The 22,211-nt window shown below is 41.6% G+C and overlaps 3 protein-coding genes across 4 annotated transcripts in view; all 3 read right to left on the reverse strand.

The window, feature by feature from the left end:
• Positions 1-306: 306 nt before the first annotated feature.
• On the reverse strand, positions 307-3,143 carry LOC109474043. The gene is made up of 3 exons (XM_019774258.1): positions 2,996-3,143; positions 2,527-2,601; positions 307-2,330 (listed from the first exon to the last, which is right to left on the reverse strand). The coding sequence occupies exons 2-3, from the start codon at positions 2,586-2,588 to the stop codon at positions 380-382; spliced, it is 2,013 nt and encodes a 670-aa protein (XP_019629817.1). The 5' UTR covers positions 2,589-2,601; positions 2,996-3,143; the 3' UTR covers positions 307-379.
• A 6,956-nt stretch (positions 3,144-10,099) lies between these two features.
• LOC109473955 (caspase-6-like) lies at positions 10,100-15,049 on the reverse strand. The gene is made up of 8 exons (XM_019774144.1): positions 14,937-15,049; positions 14,177-14,251; positions 13,547-13,822; positions 13,268-13,337; positions 12,894-13,132; positions 12,405-12,583; positions 11,928-12,090; positions 10,100-11,603 (listed from the first exon to the last, which is right to left on the reverse strand). Exons 2-8 carry the CDS (start codon positions 14,211-14,213, stop codon positions 11,368-11,370), a joined length of 1,200 nt encoding a protein of 399 aa, XP_019629703.1. The 5' UTR covers positions 14,214-14,251; positions 14,937-15,049; the 3' UTR covers positions 10,100-11,367.
• A 1,208-nt stretch (positions 15,050-16,257) lies between these two features.
• The window catches only part of LOC109473733 (protein naked cuticle homolog 2-like), a 31,015-nt gene continuing 25,061 nt past the window's right edge, over positions 16,258-22,211 (reverse strand). For both annotated transcript variants that reach the window (XM_019773727.1, XM_019773726.1), the window contains exons 5-9: positions 20,991-21,112; positions 20,706-20,801; positions 20,094-20,452; positions 19,683-19,877; positions 16,258-19,324 (exon numbers count right to left, since the gene is read on the reverse strand). In XM_019773727.1, the coding sequence (XP_019629286.1) occupies positions 19,234-19,324; positions 19,683-19,877; positions 20,094-20,452; positions 20,706-20,801; positions 20,991-21,112 (863 nt within the window). In that variant the 3' untranslated portion in view covers positions 16,258-19,233. The remainder of the gene's footprint in view (positions 19,325-19,682; positions 19,878-20,093; positions 20,453-20,705; positions 20,802-20,990; positions 21,113-22,211) is intronic.

The following is a 22,211-nucleotide window of genomic DNA, read 5'->3' on the forward strand; positions in this document are numbered from 1 at the left end:
CAAGCTTTTTAGAATTATAGCAGCTGAGTAGTAATAGCCTATTCTCCATATTGCAGCTGCTGAATGTGCATAACTGTGCATATGCATTTCTATTGGATATCTGTTCTACTGTTATAAATGACAATCTTGATACATGTACATGTATTATGACTATTGTTCATGTATCAAACTCTGTGAAGTTTGGGACATTTTTGTACTTCTGCTTTATAATACAGTGCAATGTGAACTTCAGCACTTCATGTTCAGATGTACGTACTGTGTACTATGTGAACAACCCAAAACCTTCTTACCACTAGGCTCCTTACCACTAGGATTCTACATTCTACATGCACCAATAAGTTGTTTTCCTTCAAATCCTTTTTAATGCATGCTCTTCATCTTACTTCAGAGGTACTAAGGGCGGCTGTAGATTCACAAGTGCAGCACATATGATCAACACATTGTCCAGAATGTCTAGCATGTCTAGTGGGTACTCACTGGATAGTATACGGAATTCTTTCATGCGACCGATTACCCTTTCAATATGTATACGGGCACTAGCTACATGCTTCGTCTTGATATTGTCTTTTACTGAGAGTTGTGGTTTCCCCTTGCGCAGGAACGGTGGTATGACCAGCTGTACCCCCTTGACTGCCAATAAGTCCTGAATGTTGAAGCCTCTATCGGCCATACAAACATCCCCCACAGCAAACTTATCAATAATCGATGACCTTTCAACAAGTCTCTTGTCTGACATAGACCCTCCTGCTGAAGCTGATACAAATGAAACTGTCCCACCCGGTGTACACGCTACCAAAGTTTTCGCAGTAGGTCTACTTTTGTAGTTGCTGTAGATTTGTGAATTTGCCTTAGCCAAGGATGGTCTCTGAACGGGGATTTCCGTACAGTCAAGAATGGCACGAATGCGTGGCCATTTCTTGAAGCATTCAGGGATGTACTGCTCAATAGCTTCCGAAGGTGGCCAGTAAACCAAGCCTGCCAACTCTTTACCTAATAGCGGTACCCATGTAGATATGATGCGTGACACTAGTGATGTACTGATTCCAAAGCGTAAAGCTAAATCATCCTCAAGCAGATTCATTCTGATCTTCATGAGGGTTAACAACAACTCATCCTCTGGGCTGAGGAGGCGTGAAGGCCCAGGCTTTTTACAGCCTGCAGTCTGGTACTTCTTCTCAGACTGACTTTGTTGTCCTTTGTAGTATTGTAACTGAGAGAGGTTGTCTTTGACTTCGTTGAATACCCATCTGAACTTGCCATAGTTTACTAGCCCTGTGTGCAGTTTCATTTTTTTGTCTGAATCCTTAATCTGATGAATTCCAAAATGTTGTAGTTCCTTAACTTTCTTGTTTAGCTCTTCAATTTCCTTCTGCTGTTTTTCTACAAGTTCTTTTAATTTTTCATCAAGCGACTCATCTGACATACTAGTACTTACACTAGTACATGGCTGCACAGAAGCATGATGTTTAGAACTGTAGGAATGTTCGTCAAGCGACTCATCTGACATACTAGTACTTACACTAGTACATGGCTGCACAGAAGCATGATGTTTAGAACTGTAGGAATGTTCGTCAAGCGACTCATCTGACATACTAGTACTTACACTAGTACATGGCTGCACAGAAGCATGATGTTTAGAACTGTAGGAATGTTCGTCAAGCGACTCATCTGACATACTAGTACTTACACTAGTACATGGCTGCACAGAAGCATGATGTTTAGAACTGTAGGAATGTTCGTCAAGCGACTCATCTGACATACTAGTACTTACACTAGTACATGGCTGCACAGAAGCATGATGTTTAGAACTGTAGGAATGTTCGTCAAGCGACTCATCTGACATACTAGTACTTACACTAGTACATGGCTGCACAGAAGCATGATGTTTAGAACTGTAGGAATGTTCGTCAAGCGACTCATCTGACATACTAGTACTTACACTAGTACATGGCTGCACAGAAGCATGATGTTTAGAACTGTAGGAATGTTCGTCAAGCGACTTATCAGGACATGGTTGCATACAAGCATAAGAATGATCATCAACAAAGTATTCATTTGAACTTTCAACCTTTGGCTTCTTAGACTTAGAGGGCAGGTCATGCTTTACGACCTCCCGTCGCTTTCCAGCTTTCTTTTCTAAACCCTTGAGATAAAGTGTAGGAAGTGGGTTGGTAACAGTTTTCTTCCCCTCCTTGAAGTGGTTGCTGCAAACCCGGGTAGATGATGTCACCTTGAACCTTTCCCTGTTGATCAGTTTTGTCCACTTATGTCTTAGCTCCTTGGGGCATCCATAAAACCGTAGGGTTTTGACATGTGGCTTCAACACATACCTATAAAGAAAACAATAATAGATAGTCAAATTCTAAGCAAAAGAGAGCATTTCCATCAAAGCTTTTCTGATATGAAACTAATATATTATATTCAATGCCAGTTAGCAATCATAATTGACACAAACAATAAGATGTAATTATATTTTTCCCTACCTAGCACTAGTAAGAAAATTCAAATAAAAAAGATAAGTCATACCTTTCAGGGTACCTTCTATCGTTGTTGCAGCCATACACTGCGCAGTGATCTCCCCCACCCATCTGCTTGATAGCACTGCAGTGTTAAAAAGTGATCCGTTAATCTCCAAGCAGATGTGGGATCTGACGCGGTTTAATTGCTTTGCGCGTGTTTTTGCAACATTTAGTATGTCTCGCTAATAGTTCACGTTTTAATACCGCATCTCCTAATATGTGAACTATTGAGTATATCTACTGAATGTTGCAAAAACACACGCAAAGCAATTAAACCGCGTCAGATCCCACATCTGCTTGGAGACATTACGCTTACTGTCCTAGCCGGATACTTGAAAAGGTCAACAAGTTGATCGGTAGTTTTTGCTCACATTTGTCTGTTTTCAAGATGAATTGATATTTCAACGTTTATGATAGTTTATTTACAACGCTAAATACAAAGTGTAATATTCTAAAGCAACAAAATCCATGCATACCTTTCGGTTGTCGGCAAATTGAGGTGCTGCTACTCGCGTGAATGTCGAAAGATGGCGTAAGGACACCGCGCTCGCTGAATCCCCCCCACGGCGATTTGCCCCCTGGCCCTTCCCAGAAATCATTGCGCGAAAAAAAGATGGCGGTATCTGTGTGACGGACTATTAGCAACTGCTTGTTGTCGCACATTCGAACCAGTAAACAACCCTGTTGCTTAGCAATTGTTTGTTGTCACGGATTCAAATTTAACGGTCTTCGAGCGCAGTGTACGGGGACAATCAGACACGACCGATGAAAACAAACGCGCAAAACATGAAAAAAAAAAGGAAGACAATCCTACCTATTTTAGGCCTACGGGTTCCCAAGGTGGTTAAAGAAACTATTTGTGTTAAGATGTGTGCCTTTATTTGCAAATTAAAAAGTGTTTGTTCATTTCCTTCAGACCGTTCCTGTTGTGTGGGCGCCGTGAACGAAAGTAATCGATGAAAACAAACGCTCGGAAGAAAATCCTACCTCTTTAGGCTTGCTGGTGCTCCAGGACCTGAAACAAACTATTTATGTTCATGTGCGCCTTGATTTTAGCCTGGGTACCATCCCCAGTAGTATATTCGCAAACTCTATAACTGGGTCTGGACTTGCACACATATAAAACGATTGGTCATGACGTCACGTAATGAGCTAGCCCGAGCAGCGGGGCTTCATTTGATTGGCTGAGCCTCAGAGGCGACGGCCAATGGCGCACCTGCATTATTCAAGTGATGTTTGTTGTTTTGTAAGCACAGATCTTCGCGCGAGTGTTCCTTTTCTCGGTGCGTTCTTTTTTTTACCGGTAGGACGCCCAAAACATCACGAACGAAATTATTCAATGCATCTTTTTGCTCATTTTTGAGCGACGATATTCCGTCTAAATCGTCCAAAACGGACGTGATTGCAAGGTCAACATCAACCTCCGTGAGCTGAGCGGCTTGTGCGTCAGCCATGTTGATGATTTATCGCGGAAAGACTGACTACGGCTATATCATGTGCGCTTTAGCGTTCGGTTCGCCGTCGGACATGTTGATGATAAGGCGTTCGGACGTTCGAACGGACGCTAACGTCGCCGTTCGGACATCCGAACAGCCCTTACCTAATATGTACACACCCAAAAAAGGGCTTAGACGAGTAGGACCAATCAGCGCGCTCGTTCAAAATCTGAACGAATATTTAGACTCCAGACGCTACATATGTGTGCAAGTCCAGACCCAGTTATAGAGTTTGCGAATATACTACTGGGGATGGTACCCAGGCTACCTTGATTTGCTGGTGAAAATTGTTTTGTTGTTCGTTTTCTTGGGACAAATCCTGTTGTGTGACCGCCTCCTAACACGGCAAGTCTTCGAATGATACCGAATTCGAACATGTAAACAACTTTGCTGCTTAGCAACCACTTGTTGTCGCACATTCGAACCACTAAACAACCCTGTTGCTTAGCAATTGTTTGTTGTCACGTTTTTAAATTTAACGGTCTTCTAGCGCAGTGTACGGGGACAATCAGACACAACCGATGAAAACAAACGCGCAAAACACGAGGAAAGGAAGGAAAATCCTTCCTCCTCACAGGTGCCCAGGTCCAAAAAATGATATATCTTAAATTTTTTCCTTTATCTTGTTGTGTGACCGCCTCGAAGCACGTTTATTCCTCGGATGATGCCGAATTTTAACCTGTAAACAACCTTGTTGCTTACCAACCGCTTGTTGTCGCGCATTAAAATTTTACGGTCTTCTAACGCACTAACGTTACACACCAATAACGAAACCAACCGATGAAAATAAGGCCGCAAAACACGAGAAAAGTAAAGAAAATCCTAGATTTTAAATGTGTGGCTTTATTTTCTATGGATAATTTAACGGTCTTCTAGACTATCTCAGTACACACAGAACAAAGCCGATCTCGAGCGATGAAAACAAGCGCGTAAAACACGAGTAAAGGAAAGAAAATCCTACCTCTTTTTAGGCCTACAGGTTCCCAAGGCCCCGTTTGTGATTTTATAGACATAGAAATGCGTTATGCCAGCTTCTTCATTCGCGTGAGACGTTCTAGAGCAAATGGCACACCTGGGGTCATCTGAGGTTACATACAGTTGCTAAGCAACAGGGGTTGTTTATGTTCGAATTCGGTATCATTCGAAAACTGACCGTGCTAGCATAGCAGGCGGTCACAAAACAAGATCTTCCCCAAGAAAAGGATCAACAAAACAAAAAATACATTTCAACAGCAAATAAAGGCACACATTTAACATAAATCATTTTTTCAAGACCATGGGAACCTGTGGGCCTAAAAAGAGGTAGGATTTTCTTTCCTTTACTCGTGTTTTACGCGCTTGTTTTCATCGCTCGAGATCGGTTTTGTTCTGTGTGTACTGAGATAGTCTAGAAGACCGTTAGATTATCCATAGTAAATAAAGCCACACATTTACAACATAAATCATTTACTTCATGTCCTTAGACAGCTTTAGGCCCAAGTATCTAGGATTTTCTTACCTTCTCCCGTGTTTTGCGCGCTTATTTTCATCGGTTGGTTTCGTTATTGGTGTGTAACGTTACTGCGTTAGAAGACCGTAAAATATGAATGCGCGACAACAGGCGGTTGGTAAGCAGCAAGGTTGTTTACGGGTTCAAATTCGGCACCATCTGAGAAATAACCGTGCCAGGAGGCGGTCACACAACAAGATAAAGGTAAAAATTTAAGATATATCATTTTTCTGGACCTGGGCACCTGTCAAGAGTAGGATTTTCTTTCCTTTCCTCATGTTTTGCGTGTTTGTTTTCATCGGTTGTGTCTGATTGTCCCCGTACACTGCGCTAGAAGACCGTTAAATTTGAATCCGTGACAACAAACATTTGCTAAGCAACAGGGTTGTTTACAGGTTCGAATGTGCGGCAACAAGTGGTTGCTAAGCAGCAAAGTTGTTTACATGTTCGAATTCGGTATCATTCGAAGACTTGCTGTGTTAGGAGGCGGTCGCACAACAGGATTTGTCCCAAGAAAACGAGCAACAAAACAATTTTCACCAGCAAATAAAGGCACACATTAACATAAATAGTTTGTTTCAGGTCCTGAAACACCACCAAGCCTAAAGAGGTAGGATTTTCTTTCTTTCTTCGTGAATTGAGCGTTTGTTTTCATCGATTACTTTCGTTCACACGGAAAAAAGGCGCCCACACAACAGGAACGGTCTGAAGGAAATGAACAAACACTTTTCAATTGCAAATAAAGGCACACATATTAACACAAATAGTTTCTTTCACCACCTTGGGAACCTGTAGGCCTAAAATAGGTAGGATTGTCTTTCTTTTTTTCATGTTTTGTGCGTTTGTTTTCATCGGTCGTGTCTGATTGTCCCCGTACACTGCGCTCGAAGACCGTTAAATTTGAATCCGTGAGAACGAAAAATTGCTAAGCAACAGGGTTGTTTACAGGTTCGAATGTGCGACAACAAGTGGTTGCTAAGCAGCAATTTTGTTTAGATTCGAATTCAGTACCATTCGAAGGCTGACCGCGCTACGAGACGGTCACATAACAGGATTTCTCTCCACAAAAACGAACAACAAAACAATTTTCACCAGCAAATAAAGGCCCACATCTAACTTGAATAGTTTCTTTCAGGTTCCGAAGCACCATCAAGCCTAAAGAGGTAGGATTTCTTCCTTTCTCCATGAATTGCGCGTTTGTTTTCATCGATTACTTTCGTCCATTCCTGGTGTTAGCTATCTTTTTTGTAATGTAAACTGTCATTCGCGATAAACGCGCTCGAAAGTTGCTACAGTGGCAGAAACACCACAGGTGTTCGGTCGCTTATGACTTATATAAATGGTATAACTTATAGGCTTCTTAAATTAACTATTTTTGGTAGGAAAGTAGCTGAAAAGTGCAAAAATAAGTCATTTTCACGTTGTTTATGGCATAAGCGTCTCGGTGGTACAAAAAAACGGTCTCGGCCCATGGACTAAATGCTTCAACTAAGCAACGACCACTTTTTATATGGTTCACTTGTAACTGGCTGGACGTTTTATCACATAGATGAGAGTTTAATGGTGAATAGATTGACCTGACTTTCCATTATGCAAACCTACTGAAATGGCTGGTTACGCATTGCGGCATGCAGACCCCATTTTTGAAAGAGTTTATAAATAAAAGCCAACTCACAGTCAAGTCCGATGTTCTCTTCTCTTGTAGATAGGTAACAAGTCCTTCAGAAACAGGTATATCCTCCTGGAATAATAGTCCTAGAGTGTGGTCAGGTACACAGGATAGCTGACAGGTCCCACAATGTCAGCTATACATTAGCAGCATCTCAAGCCTAGGTTGTAAAAGAAATACACATTCAGAAAGATCACAGGCCAAATGCTATAATAACAATTACTCACAGAGCATCATACATTGCAAAATTCAGATTATTTGTTTGAGTTCTAAAACCTGCTTTGGGTCGGGGGCAAGAGCAAATTCCGAGTGGTTAAAGAACAGAGCAGAATTGCAGTCAACATTCAATCAAAAGTCAAGAACATATTATTAGGAAAACATATAATATGATGACCATGGAAAAATCAAAGTACATCTCACATACAATACATCAGAACAGTCACCAACATCACACAGAATGCTGTTCAAACATGTTAAAGTTCAACATCATTCAAGCACATCTTAAATTGACAGAACATTATGGGAAAAGATAGCTTACATAACACATATAAATCAGTCAAAAAATTCAGAGGAAGAAACTAGCGTATCTAATGTAGTCATGTTAGTTCAAAACGGACATGAAAATAGCATCCCCGAACGGCAGCGTTTAGTGCACCGGTTTAAACACAGGGAATCCTCACCGGCGCAAATAATTTACGCCATTCTGCGTTTTAGCTTCATTCTATCTCTTCTTTTTTCTTCTTTCATTGTGAGGCAGCCACCTAGCTGAAGATGCTGCTGCTTTTTTGTGGCTAATACGAGACGGGGTTCGCTTAGGCCTCCATCCATGAAAGGCGTGTAAAGTGCCTTTTCCAAGGGCACAAGATCGGTGACATGGCAGGGTTCGAACCCGGGACCTCGTGGTTCTGAGCCGAACGCTCTGTCGTTGCGGCGCCACACGACCCCAACGAACTGCAACGAGTTCGGACCAAATACGAGAACATAAAGGACAATGTTAAATGCGACTCACCTCCTTAAACGGACGTAGCTCGTCTTAAAAGACGAATTTTAACCGCCGAGTTCTTCCCTGTCCAAGCACCGTGACTTGCCATCTTGCTCTGGCTGTAAGCAGCAGCGTGGTCTAACCACCTGATAAGTAATCATCGTAATTTACATATTCTCAATTAGATAATTAAGTTAGGCCATGTTGATTTGATTATATGGATGACATCCACTGAGAACCCAATAACTGATGCAATCGTGCGAATAAAAACAAATTGCCTTCATTTGAAATCTAGGTGGTCCTAAGGGTTGAACAAATGACTAAATACACAAAGTAATATTTTATTGGCACGGTAAATAAGACTCTTCATTTTCATTCCTTCACATTTTCTTCTCTTCCTTTGGAATGGATTTTGGCATTCTGTGACCTAAGTATCGTTTGTTTTTTTCAGTTTGAGGCATATATTTGCTAATTTTGCAGCTGCTTTGTACAATTTGCGCTCTTTTCTTCCAGGTTTATGACCGATTTTATTTATTCCCCTTTCTTCGCTAGATATAAGTAACTCGCCAAATAAATAACTAAAAACTCTTCCTTGTTTGTTCATCTTACCACACGTTTGAACGTGACTCTCTTTTGTTCACATTACATAAAGCTCGACATTTCGTGTTGTTACGTGACGTTTATTTCAACATCGGCCACGCGTCGTAACATACACTGCACATTGAATACATTTCGCTAGGTAGCGCGACTAGACTGTGAAGAGAACCAAAGGACGATAAATGTATAGCTTTGCATTATCATTTGCATTATCGTCATGATTAAGACTGACCCTGTCAAACACTATGGCAAACTTGGATGGGCATTAGATAATGTTAAGATGCAGACAGTTAATAGTGTATTCAGTTTAAACACCAGAAGACTTGATGAATTGATATGGAAAACGGATCCTCTTACACCGAATCTTTCTGCACATCCGCACATCAGTTTCAAACACTTATGTTTTGAGACCAACAATTCGGATCATTCACATACTTGTGATCGTGTAATGTAATGAAGAACTGCAGATGTCCAGCAAATATGTCTAATAGAGGTACTGTAATCAGCTGATATAAAAGTTCACTGACCAGTAATTCCAACATGTACCCAAACCCACCTGTGCATGGAATGGCCTAAATGTTTACTTACTTTGATTTTACATGTATTTGAATAATAATAATAATAATAATGGCCGCAAAACATTTGTCTTTGTAATGGGGAAAATAAATGAGCAAATTTCGACAGGGTCTAACACAATACAAAAGAGCCATACCTGTGATCTTCAGATTTTCTCTAACAGAGCTTAGAAACGCTGCCTGAGTCAAGTAAATCCACGCCTCACGTCACTTAAAGGCCACAGCAAATAAATTTCATGGATGACATCCTCCGCAGACTCCAAATCTAATGCGAGCAGGCGAAAAAAACAAGACGAGCCCAAAAAAACAAGGTTCCTACATTTTAAAATTTGACTCAATCGTGGTACAAATGGTTTTGATTCAGTGGGAACATATACACAACCACATATCACTGCATCAAAGTAAAAAAACACAACTTAAATCAGAGTCTTTTCTTGTCTCCTCTCTTCATATTTATCTGCCATCCACCTTCCGACATGGCAGCAGACATCTTGGCCCATTTTCGGCATGTTGACCGCTGTCAGAAGGCAACAAAGTTTATTTTTTCCCCCAAATCAGGCAAAAGTTAATGCGTGCGCTGATGTCATCCATAAAAATGTGTGCCTTGCTGTGGCCTAAGTGATGAAGAGGATAAGTAAGTAAGTAATATAATATGTTGTAATAAGTACATAAAAACTAAAAAAGTGTACATATTGTCTTGAATGAGAGAATACCTCTGACACAGTTCTTCTAAATTATTTTCTGATTTGTTATAGGAATAACACAGCAAAAATCCTCAGAGTTAAAACTGGATTTATTGGAATGTTAAAATCTTGAAAGGATACCCTTCTCCATTGTTCAAAGACTACCAGGCAAAAGATAAATACTGTAGTGCATAGTGTATACTGGTAGTGTAGCAATGCCAAGCAGTTCTTTTGGTACTTTAACCTAGAGATATTTCAGAGTAATGTGTTATACAAGGCACTAGCTAGACACGATGTTTACTAGAAAAAAGCTAAACAGAGAAGTTAATTCTTTTCTGTGATAACAACTCACATTCTATTCACAGTTGACATGTGCATATGATATACTAGTGCAGTAACTGTACAGTTTGTATATAGAACAAGTCTTAGATCTCTTTGGTGTCTTATATATAGTAAGGTAGATGATGCAGGCTAAAAACTTTTGCAGTGAGAAGTATCAACAGGCAGTACATGTGTAAGACATCATGACTAAGCATCAGCTTATACTATAGTTTGCCCTGCTGTTCATTATTCAATCGATCATACCTTATTCCCCTCCCAAGTTAAGCCCAGTTGAAACTGGGTATCACGATGGCTTATGATATTCTTAAGTACCCACAACAAAACTTCAGCTCCTTTATATATAACTAATCCATACAATGCAGAAAAGTTTGGAACTATGTGTAGTTTCTCTTGTAAAAACTCAATGGAGTCATTTCAAAATTTGCATTAAGTGATTGTACAGTAATTGTTCATGATTCCCGAAACCTGTATATCAAAATATTTTCTAAATCCCCAACCATCACTTTAGACAGGAATGTAAGAAAAATATACTATATCTAAATCTAGCAAAATTCATTTAGTAAAGACAGAGCTACAGGCTGCAAAGTATAGAACATGCAGTTTGACAACAGTGGAATGTTTAAAAGCAGACAATTCTACATCATGAGAATTGTCAATCGAGGAAAGTACACAATGTAACGTTATTTGTAAGTAACTGGATATGTTTGTGTGTGTGTTTGTATGTGTGTCTATGTGTGTGTGTGCACATGCTTACACAATGCACAGTAAACTGGATACTTCTGTGTGTGTGTTATCCAAAAATGTTTTCTTTAATAGTACGATTTTCTGCATTTAGCTGTATTTTTACTGCAGCGATTAATCCTAGAGCATTTTGACTGTTTTCAGTCATCAATAGAATCTTATGAATAAGTACCATTGGAATTTCCAAATACATGTAGATTGGTAGTAGCTTCCCCTTTATATTTTATCAATATTAATAATGTTTTCAAATCTAGTATGAGAGTATGAGACGTGATCAGTTTTTGGGTGTGAAAACCAGCCTTTTGGTGAGCATGGACAGGAAGCAGGGCATCTGTTTCATGCCGAGTGACCGCTGGTCCGTGGTGCGCTCCACCTCCCGGCACGACACCATCCGGTTGACCAGCGCCAGGACCTCGTGGATCTCCATGTTGGATCCGTGTTGCCTCAGCGCTGCACACAGGTCCTGGACATACCACGAACCGTTCACCGTGTCGCGATGGGAGTAGAAACCTGAAAAATCATGAAGATGGAGAGGTTGAAATGACAGGTTAATGAGCCCAACCAGAAAACAAAATTTTCAAGTCATTCTATAGAAGACTATAGCTCACTTATGAAAAAGATGATACAAGCAAAGTCCAAGCCACAATGATTGTTGGCATCCTTCTGTCTCAAGAGACGATGGAGTTCACGCCATGGACCAGTTCAGCAAGTCATAGAACATAGGGATCAGCATGTTCGCAACATTCTGAAACTGTGTTAGATCTACAGTTCCAGGATGGTTTTGTGAGCTAATGCAGCAGTTTTTCAAACAAGTGAGTAATAATCAAAGGTCACCTTCAGACACAGAGTAGGCCATGAGGAAGTCTGCTCCAGCGGGCAGGGTGGGCCTCACACCGGTGTCCACCACGTCCATGGGTTCTGCCTCCCCGCCTCCCACTGGACCATCAGGCTCATCTGACGGCTCAACGGGAATCTCATGCTTGGCTCCCCGACACGCCTGAACAAAAACTTCACCATCAGAAACCCAAGAACACTTCCATGTGTTGCACACTAAGCTCATATTTTATTACATACATTGAAGTTGCGATGAAGAGAGGTGTAACAAATCTGTAGATTCAAGGAACTAGGAAAATGTCTCTAAGATAGGTTTTCTAAAAGAATGCATGATCAATAATACAGATTGGTGCAATGTTTATAAAATGGGGTTCTACCAACCTAGCAAAACAATCCTGTAGTTTCAATATAATGTGCCCCATACATACAACTGTATTACAACATCATCCAGAGCCACATTGTTACGTATTTGCTGACCTGAATGAAGAAGAGTTTGGGTTTCCCCTTGAGAGTAGTGCACATGTCAGCTCGGAACATGTCAGTCAGCTCCTTGATCGGCACAGTGCCGTTGTACCCGTAGATCATGCCGTCCTCCCCGTGACTCAGAAACACACACACAAAACAGTCCGACTGGCTGTGGTCATACTTCAGGGCAGCTGAGAGTTGTCGATGGAAAGAAAGATAATTATACTTTAAGTATAAAATGGTGAATATTGTCACATTGTCATCGTCCACAGGTAGATGGGACTATAAAAAGTCCTTTAGCCAAGGAAAAGATATTGCCTCTATCGTGATCATTGCTATTGAAACTGCCACTAGTAGACTAGTAGTAGGGCCTGAAATGTCCCTGTTGAAAGCAAGACAAGTTTTCACTTGCATCTTGTCATTCCAAGAAAACTTTACACCTTATATCCTGAAAGGAAACAAAAGGCTAAGAGCTATAATGTTATATCTTGTTCAAACTACCTGAGTGCACGATTTGTCTGATCTCTGTGATCTCCTTGTCCTTCAGAACTTCCACAGAAAAGCCCAGGCCTTCAAACAGCGCCTTCAGGTTGGCAGCGTCCACGTGGGAGCCACGGCGCCGGTTCATCTTCGTCGTCCAGTGGAACTCCTCGTTGTCAAACACCAGGCACAGACCCCGCTGGGGATGGTTCATCCCATAACTGGGGAGCTCCCGCACAAGTTCTGCTTGGGGTGGGGCTCTGTGCATGCAGGAAAAAAATATATACAACGTACATCAAATATGCATGTACTAAAACACTGCAGCAGTTCACATGTACAGTCACTGCTACTGTCCATGTAATTTGTCAGGTTCAAAGTCAGGAACCCAAACTTACCTCCTCACTCCAATACTGTAGATTGGTGCATCAGTCTCATCTTTGCCCTCTTGCATGGAGTCAGTTACAACTGTGAAGGAAAAACATCATGTTGCCATGAATTGAGCTTCATTGATTTTACAGTTTAACTGTTATTAGTAGTATAAAGTCCTACACTACTTGAATTCTTGGTTCCAAATGAAGAGTCATCATCAGTCTTAAATGTTAGGCCTGCAAGAGTTCAGTTTTTCAAGGTGGGTATTTTGCACCCTAATACCTGTATATAACTGTTCTACTTACCCTTTTCTGCATGTCCTGGCCCCCAACACACCTCCTTAGACGGGACCCCCCTGGGGCCCACCACAGGTGCCTCCACCCTCCTCTGTTCCTCCAGCTCCACGTTTGGTCCCCTCAGCATCCCCTCCACAGCTGCAGCGAGAGCAGAGTTACCGTTGGCAGGGGGGGCGCTGTCAGGACCAACCCGGGGGGCCTCCTGTCTCCTCTCCCTGTCCATCCTGATGACAGGTCCTCTCAGCATCCCTTCTACTGCACCTGCCAGGGCAGAGTCTCCATCTCCTGCAGCATCAAGACAAACTTCAAATCATTTCATTTCACCATCAGACTGTGTGGAACATTTCTGGGAGCACTTTTGATAATGTCCTAATCTCACTCAACTTTTGTGTGAAACTCCAACTATTCATCACATAGTGTAACATTACAGTTAAAGAGCGATCCAAACTCAAATGTTGGACAGTGTCATCTTCACACACGAATCCATGGATCTTTCAAGTTTGATGACATTTAAGTACATTCAGTAGACACGGCACAGTTTCGGACCACTGCTTGCATGCATACTCTGACTGAATGGTACTTGTATTAAATCAGGCTGAGGTTATTTTGGAAACAATAGACTCATAAATGGGAACAAACCTTTGTGTCTCTTATTGACAGGTTCTTCTTCAGTCATTCTTGGAACAGTTCTGTCAGGAGTTGCACCTGGGGGAACTGATGGAAGTCAGGTTTTAGAGCAGAGCAGCAACATGCATGTAAAAGTTGAAGAGTTAAAAACAAATGTGAAACTGAAAGAGAAGTTAACAGGAAGTAACGTTACAGGTTTTATCAGTAAAGTAGTGAAGTAACACCAGGAAGAACAAAGGGCACACAGAACATTATTTGGAATTGGAATAAAACCTTTGAAGATGAACTAAGGTGCAACATTGCAACAAAAACAGCAACAATACTAATAAATTCTAACTGTGTTAACGTTATATCTTAATTGTAGTTGTTCGCTTGAGATTCTGCTACAGCTGGTCCACGCTGGTCAGTTACAATGCACGCTGTATTTACATTACAAGCTAGCCACAATCATGACAATGGCCACTTAGATTGGAAGCATTTACAAGTTGTTATTTTCGGTACTTTAGAGTGCACTACGCGTTGCACTGATGGTTGTACTTGACACTGTAGCAGTGTGAAGTTTAATCTCGAGTTGATATCGATTTTAACGAGATTTTATCAATGGTTTTTGAACTCTGGACAAGCCAGTATCGATCGCTGGTTGGTGTTCTTCTACCTCCATGGTTCAACAAACGCTCGCCGTGCCGGGTTTAATGTTGCCTGGAGAGGAACCTTCGAGACCTCAAGCACTTACACACGCCAAAATCGAGTGAAAAGAAAGAAATGTACTTACTACTGAGTACCAAGCTACGCTTCTTCCACTGCGAGGTAGCTTGAGCCTGCTATGGTGGCGTCCTCGAAACCGGAAGTAATTGTACTGTATCATAAACGAACAACAACACAACAGCCTCTCCATGGTACAAAAGCGACCTCTTGCGATTAGATTAATAATTGCAGCAAACATAATGCGTTTATCACTAGAAGTTGCCTGGCGGCTGTATTGGTACTGCACAGAAGGAGTCATTAAAATCGATTACTTTAGTTAGTAACGTTACATGACGTATAATGATTTTCAAGTAGAGCACAGTAGACTTCAGGGGTGCCAAAGAATTTATCAGAATTTTACGGAATTCATACGATCTTTACTAGAAACATACGAAGTTTACGGAATGCATACGATCAATTACGTGGAAAACATACGATCCTTACTAATTTGATTAGTAAGGATCGTATTTAATTATATCCCAAACAGCACCTTATGCAGACTTCTTTCACGACATAGTAGCCTGTATTTTAGATCAAAAGGGCAATGCTGGGAAACGGTGGAACCGGTGACCGATGCGGCAAGTCACCAAATGACCCCAAATTAGTAAGGATCGTATGTTTCCGCGTAATGGATAGTATGTATTCCGTAAACTTCGTATGTTTCCGCGTAATGGATAGCATGTATTCTGTAAACTTCATATGTTTCTAGTAAGGATCGTATGAATTCCGTAAAATTCTGATTAATTCTTGGCACCCCTGGACTTACAGTTGCCTAAAGCCGAAAATTTTTGGCCAGCTGTCATGCCACCGGATTGATAAATCTGCTTGGAGATAGATCTTTGATAACGTTAACGCCATTCTTTTAGTCAACTGCAATAAAATGTACGAGAGATAGACGGCGCTTTTGACACACGATGTTCTTCTCTGACCCTCGCTGCTTTGTGTGTGCACGAAAGTTCACTACCGGAATTTTAAAATGGGGAACTGTTAAACGAGTTTTCCATTGAAATATTAAGTTTAAATATTTAAACTAATGTAAGCCAGGTAGTAAATTAAACGGATGATCTAGCTACAACTTTGCTCATATGTAGACTGGCCTTATCAATACGTTGATGTGTCTAATAAAAACCAGTCCTTTTATTTCCTTAAGGCTTTGAGTGAAATAGGACCTAGGTAGTAAAATTATCTTATTACTTGAGGGTAGGCAAATGTTCAATTATTTCCTATTTACGTTTCATTCTGTTCACAAAATAAATACTACTACTGTAGTATGAGGCCTGATCCCTTGCCTCCTATATTACATAATAACTAACCAAGTATTCTGACATCCAACCACAAGAAAAACTCAATTGTCCTTCACAAAGAATGTTTATTAGATACCTTTGACACATACAAAGTTTGCTGCCAACAAAATACGTTTCCCGTACAGTCAGCACTTAACACTACCTACAAGTGTGTAGTATCTACAGTAAACATAGTTCCTTATAGTGATGACATGATACTTTAAACATTGTCCTCACATTTTCAATGTACTGAAAGATATTCTTTCCTTCCTCCCTGGAACAAGAATTTCCTATGTCGAAGACAGTCACTCCAGCTGCCAACATAGTGGATTCTGTACTTTGCTGAATATTGTTCCCTGACTGAAATAATTGGGGGTACATCTGATTGACAGCGGTGCAAACAACACACGGATCACTGTTAATACTGGCTTGCATGTACGTTCCTATTTGCACGAGTCACATACCTTATAACAGTTTCCACTTTCCATATTTCAAGTGAGAAATCTTGACATCTTTGACTCACAAAATCATTACACCTGTACAATTCCTTTGTTTGGCTGTTAGAACCCATAATTCTTGATGCTGCATCAACAAAATCTATACCATTTCGTCCGACTGAACAGCTGTATGATTCAGCAGACAACAAGAAGTAATTTACACAAGAAATAAATAAGTTCTGGGGCAAATTGTGGTTGTAGAGGTTCCTGACAAAATATAGAAAACTTCCTATAAAGTGTTTTGCTGCAAAGTTTTCTAACAATATAGAAAAATAAGCCACGAATGATACAGTCAATGGCTGAAGAATGTGACAATGGCAGTGTGTGAAATAACACAATTCTGTGAGACTGTCTCTTCCTTGGACCATGAGGAAAACAGATGAAAAACTGACAATTTTGGCAACTTCTGTTTGGTCCATATTAATGGGAATATAAGAAAATGACTTATAATAAAACATCTGAGATTCAGATTCTTGGTACCTGTATAGGAGTATGTTGTAATAAACATAAAGAATATAAAAGGAATCTTAGCTCGACCATCACACTTATGTAAGTTTTCCTACCAAATGAACTTGTGGAAAGTTCACCACTCAGAGGGTCACTGTTTCCTACATCTATGCCTTACTGGTTGGAATTTAAAACATTTACTATAAATATTTCTTCCATCTGCATATCACATATTGTCTGCAGCCTTCCTCCAACCCTGTAACATTGTGCCCTGGAATTGGGGATTCCTATCTTGTTTCTTTACATCACCACATCAGTGAAAAAAACAACATAAGATCAAGTACAATGAGAATCATGAGAACGTTTCAAAACAACAAAAAAGTATAATACAATGTACAAAAGTTGATAGCAGTGTTTTCATCGTCTACGAGGTACTTAAATAACTAAGTTAATGGGGGTAACAACAATCATCATACGTACAAGTTGTATATACACATTGGTACTGTATATATTAATCTCAAAACTATAGATTTTTAAATTTACAGGAAGGGTGGTAATAATTTTGATAGAAATGACATATATATCAGTCAGGCCTCGATAAACAGGACTGACAACTTATGGGGAGGGGAATGAAGATCTTAATCGAGTTAAGAGAATCCAACTTGCAAAAAATACCCCCAATTTTAGTTTCCTGATTGCGTTGTGGCATTGAGTGTTTATAGATATATATATAATACATATATACTTGCCACTTTCCTTCACAAAACATCTTTTGTGAATGAACACAGATCAGGTAGGCTACTAATCTTAAAACTACAAAAAATAAGACCTTGCCAAGTCTCTAAAATGTTACTATGCACGACTTTGTTTTTTTAACTGGCCATGATACATACTCATAGATGTACACTGGAAGGATTTTGTACTGAACAAATACCTGCCAAGATGTGACCAATAATGTTTATGTACATGCTGTCTGGCAAAATACAACAAAAGTGGCAAAGAATAATAAATAGAAAAATAGATTTCATCATGTGAAGGCAGTGGTACTTTTCTTATCCTCTATTTCAACTTAAACTTCTACTAGGTTTGGATGGCTACTTAATTTGCCTATTATGCAGGCACCTGAAAATCAATGCCTTTGGACACCCGAGGGTGCCTTCCTTTAGGCACATCAAGAAATGCACTGGGCACCAATACCCAAATGCATGGTACCACTATTCTGAGAAGTCTAAAAATTTATGTACAAACAAGTCTAGAATACCTTAGCCACCCTACACCCTTCACATGCCACCACTTTGTACATGGTCTATATATGGCTGCCACTCCAAGAACCCACTGCACCCTCTCTCCACTTCTGTGGTCAAATTAGTTACAATTCTCAGCAGTTTTCCTCCTTTTGAAGAAACTGGCCAACGTTGCTATCTTTTTTTTCTTGAGTGAGTCATGAGAGAGAGTGCAGTCCAGTCAGTACATCAACCTCAGCTGACCAGATACACCGGCCTGCTGCTTTTTTCCTCTGAGCTTGTGCACCCACCACTGTCCTCCTCTCAGGGGAGACACGAGTGGGGAGGACAGTGACAGGTGCAGCCTGTACTGGAGCGGAGATGGCCCTTATGCCTCATGATAGTGGTGGTAGTGATGGTGGTGATGGTGCTCGTGGTGGTGATGGTGTTCGTGACGCTGGACGTGTCCCGACGCGGGCCGTTCTCCCGTCTGTTCCACGAACTCCAACTCCTGTACGGCCTTGAACTCCTCCTTGTGTCTGTGGTGCCGCCTGTGTCCGTGCAAGCCCGGCGGGCTCACCAGCGCAGCCGCGTAGCCTGTCGGTCTCCCTTTTGTTCGCGAGGGATTTAAAGATGGCTGAACCGGGCAAATCTGTCCCTTTCGTCCCATGTCCTGATACATTCGTGCCCTTTGCTGGATCTCAATAATCCGCGCTACAGTACTTTCGTTCAGTTTTGGAATCCCATGTGTTTCTTTTATTCTTTGCGTGTGGTGCATTTCTGTCGTTCGAGAATAGCTGTGCGGCACGTCCTTAGTTGATCTCGTCTTGTGCACGTGCAGTTCGTGCTTGGCCAATCCTTGCAGTTCTTGAGAATCATGTGACCTTGACCTGTGGTGGCCCTCGTGGCCTCTTGACCTTGATCGAGAATGGTTGTTTTCTTGGGAATTTGAGGATGTATACATCCCTGGAGCAAAGAAAAACAAAGTCACTTTTAGAATTAAACTTGTTCCTTGCAGGTTCAAAGGAAAACCATTACTATATGGCAATAAGAACCTACAAATCAAATAAACATGTTATTACCTCCCTTCAACTTCTAGAGCCCCACAAAAAGTTTTTGTTACATCAATTACTTTCCCCCTACAGAACTTTTTAACCCAGAGAAAAACTGCATTGAAGAAAAAAACTAAGCGGTAACAATCTGTACATACATCTATTTCTTAATTTGCCAACGACAATCCGTACAGAGGAACTGGAAAGGGATTCCAAGAGGGTGAAGAATGTCCTCCTGAAGTCTAGGGACTACATACAAGCAACCAACCTACCCGTGATGGGAGCGTTGTTGAGGTTCTCCACGCCGGCCAGGTCCAGGTAGTGGCTGCGGCGGTCGGGGTTCTCGTGCACGTTGGAGCGGTTGTTGCTGGCGCTGGCGCGATGGTGGTCGGTGATGGCTGTGGCGATGTCTTCTCACCTCGTCTGCAGAGTGGTGGTGGTGGTTGTGACTGTCGCTGTGGTGTCTCCTACAAACAACCACGGATCAGTTAGTCCAACAAACATTTGGAAACAATTTCTCCACATAAAACTTTGGCCAAACTGTGCCAGATTCTTTATTGGAAAATGGTTTTGAACTTAAGCCAACTGATAGAAGAACAAGGAACTCAAATGCTATGTATATTCACAGTGGTATCAGACTTCACAACATCAGAACGTAACAGCACACACGGGTGCCAACTGACCTTAGCTGTGCTATTCTGTGCTGCTGTTGTTGCTGTTGTTTCTCTATGGACTTCTGTACAAACTCATGCAGGTTCAGCTTCCTCATCTGGTCATTGGCACTGCAGGATTTCTTGCGAGTCGGCGTCTCGCATCCTTCTGACATTCCCTCGTTCCCGCTATCCCCGTCCTCGTCCTTCGCTACCTCCTGCTCCATCTCCGTCTCTACCCGTTTCTCGGGAGCCTTGCCGTTCTTGGGAGGCGACACCGTCAGGCGCAGTTTTAACGTCTTGTTCTTGTTCCCCTTGCTGCTGCTCTTGCTGGGCAGGTGTACGGAGTTCCCCACCATCTCGTAGATGGAGTGGAGGAGGGTGGCGAAATCCTGGGACAGAGACACCTGTCAGTTAGTCATGGAACTGCGACAACAAATCTGCTAACATTCAACTTTCGAGAGAAACTTGAAAAATACAATTTAACTTCTTGGTGATTGAAGGGTTAATGTATTTATATTACAAAAAAATCTTTGGTTTATGTGAGTTCCAAAAGGATATTGTTTTAACCACTTGACGGCCTTTATATATCTTGTCAAAGAATTAGATGTTAGGTATGTTATGAAAATGTTGACTTGAACTCACCTCTTGAGTAACCTTGCCTTTGCCATCAAAGTCGTACAAGGTGAAGGTCCACTCCTGCTTGTCGCTTCCTTCCACAGACACCCCACATTCAAACTCCTGTACGAGAAATACAACAACTAAGTCAAGCTTCAAATAACTGCAAATCTAACTGTTTATCTATACTGTGATCCTTAGATTTGTTTCCTTTAGATGATTCTAGATGATTCAGAATTTCACAAAATAACACCAGTACAAATCGTCAAATGATAGTGGTCATGACAGGAACAACATCTAATCCAGACGTACCTCCACATGCAGACCAGGTTTTTCACCTTCTTCCACCGAAGATTTGCTGTCTCCATCGTTTGGCCCTACGACATAAAATGGCGTCCGTCTTCCGGGGTCTGGTGTCTCCGGAGGAAGTTGAACTGAAGAGGGGGAAAAGCGGTTATCATTATTGGTGTATTGGACTCATTTCTTCAGTTTATATCTTCATCACAATGTTAACATGCCAGTGTAAATTCGTAACTCATGTTGGCTATGTTTCCGAACGACCTTTCAAGAGAACTAAGGCCCGATTTAGACTGGAAACGCTTAAGGGGTTTTGGCCAGGGAAACGTTTCGGAACGGTTAACCGTTCCCGGTCTAAAGAGGAAAAAACGGTTTGTTATGGGTTTTCGCGGACCGTTTCCGAAAACCACCTCCATCGTGGTTTTCGACCGTTTCAGAACCCTTCAGTGGGGGGCCCGAAACGCTTTTTGCTAGGTCTAAAGTCAAAGGGTTTCTTGAAACGGTAAACCAGGTCACGTGTCATATGCTAATCACATGCTAATAAGCCCGCGCACGTCCATTTTCTGGTAGATTCGCGCCATATTCGATTGTGTCCATTTTCGCCATTTTATATCATGTATTTCTCGAATTTTCGTCATCCTTTATGTCTGGGGGGATGGCAGAAGGCCAGGGGAGGGTCTGGACCCAAGAATAGACCCGCTGCTTGATCATCTTGTGTGCCGATCAAACTATACAATCCCGCTTGGAGACCTCGCGTAAAAGGGAGGGCATACAGATGCTTGTGGACGGGCTGGCGGCTGAGGGGTATTTATGCACCCCAAAGCAGGTTCGGGCGAAGTTCAAGGCCCTGAAACACAAGTATCATAAGGCCAATGAGGCAAACCGTAGAAGCGGCTCAGGGAGGTCATCATAGGTCACTGTGGGTCAGAAACATCCTGCGCCACGGGCGGCCCGAAACGCTTCCGCCTCTGTGTCTAAAGACGAACCGTTTTCTGTGGCGAAACGTTTCGAACCGTTTCGAAACGGTATACCGTTTCTAGTCTAAATCGGGCCTAAGAATGACAAGATAAGGACAAGATAATATGGGGATGACAAGATATTAAAGGACAAGACAATACCTTATAGTGTGAGGACACTTTGCTGGCCATCTGTACACACACCAGGATCCACAGCATCATCTGTTTCTGCAGCTGACCCTCCACACGTGACCACTCAGCAGCTGACCCTTTGCCTGTG

This window comes from Branchiostoma belcheri, unplaced genomic scaffold, assembly GCF_001625305.1.
Source record: "Branchiostoma belcheri isolate BF01 breed outbred unplaced genomic scaffold, Haploidv18h27 scaffold3, whole genome shotgun sequence".
NCBI lineage: Eukaryota > Metazoa > Chordata > Leptocardii > Amphioxiformes > Branchiostomatidae > Branchiostoma > Branchiostoma belcheri.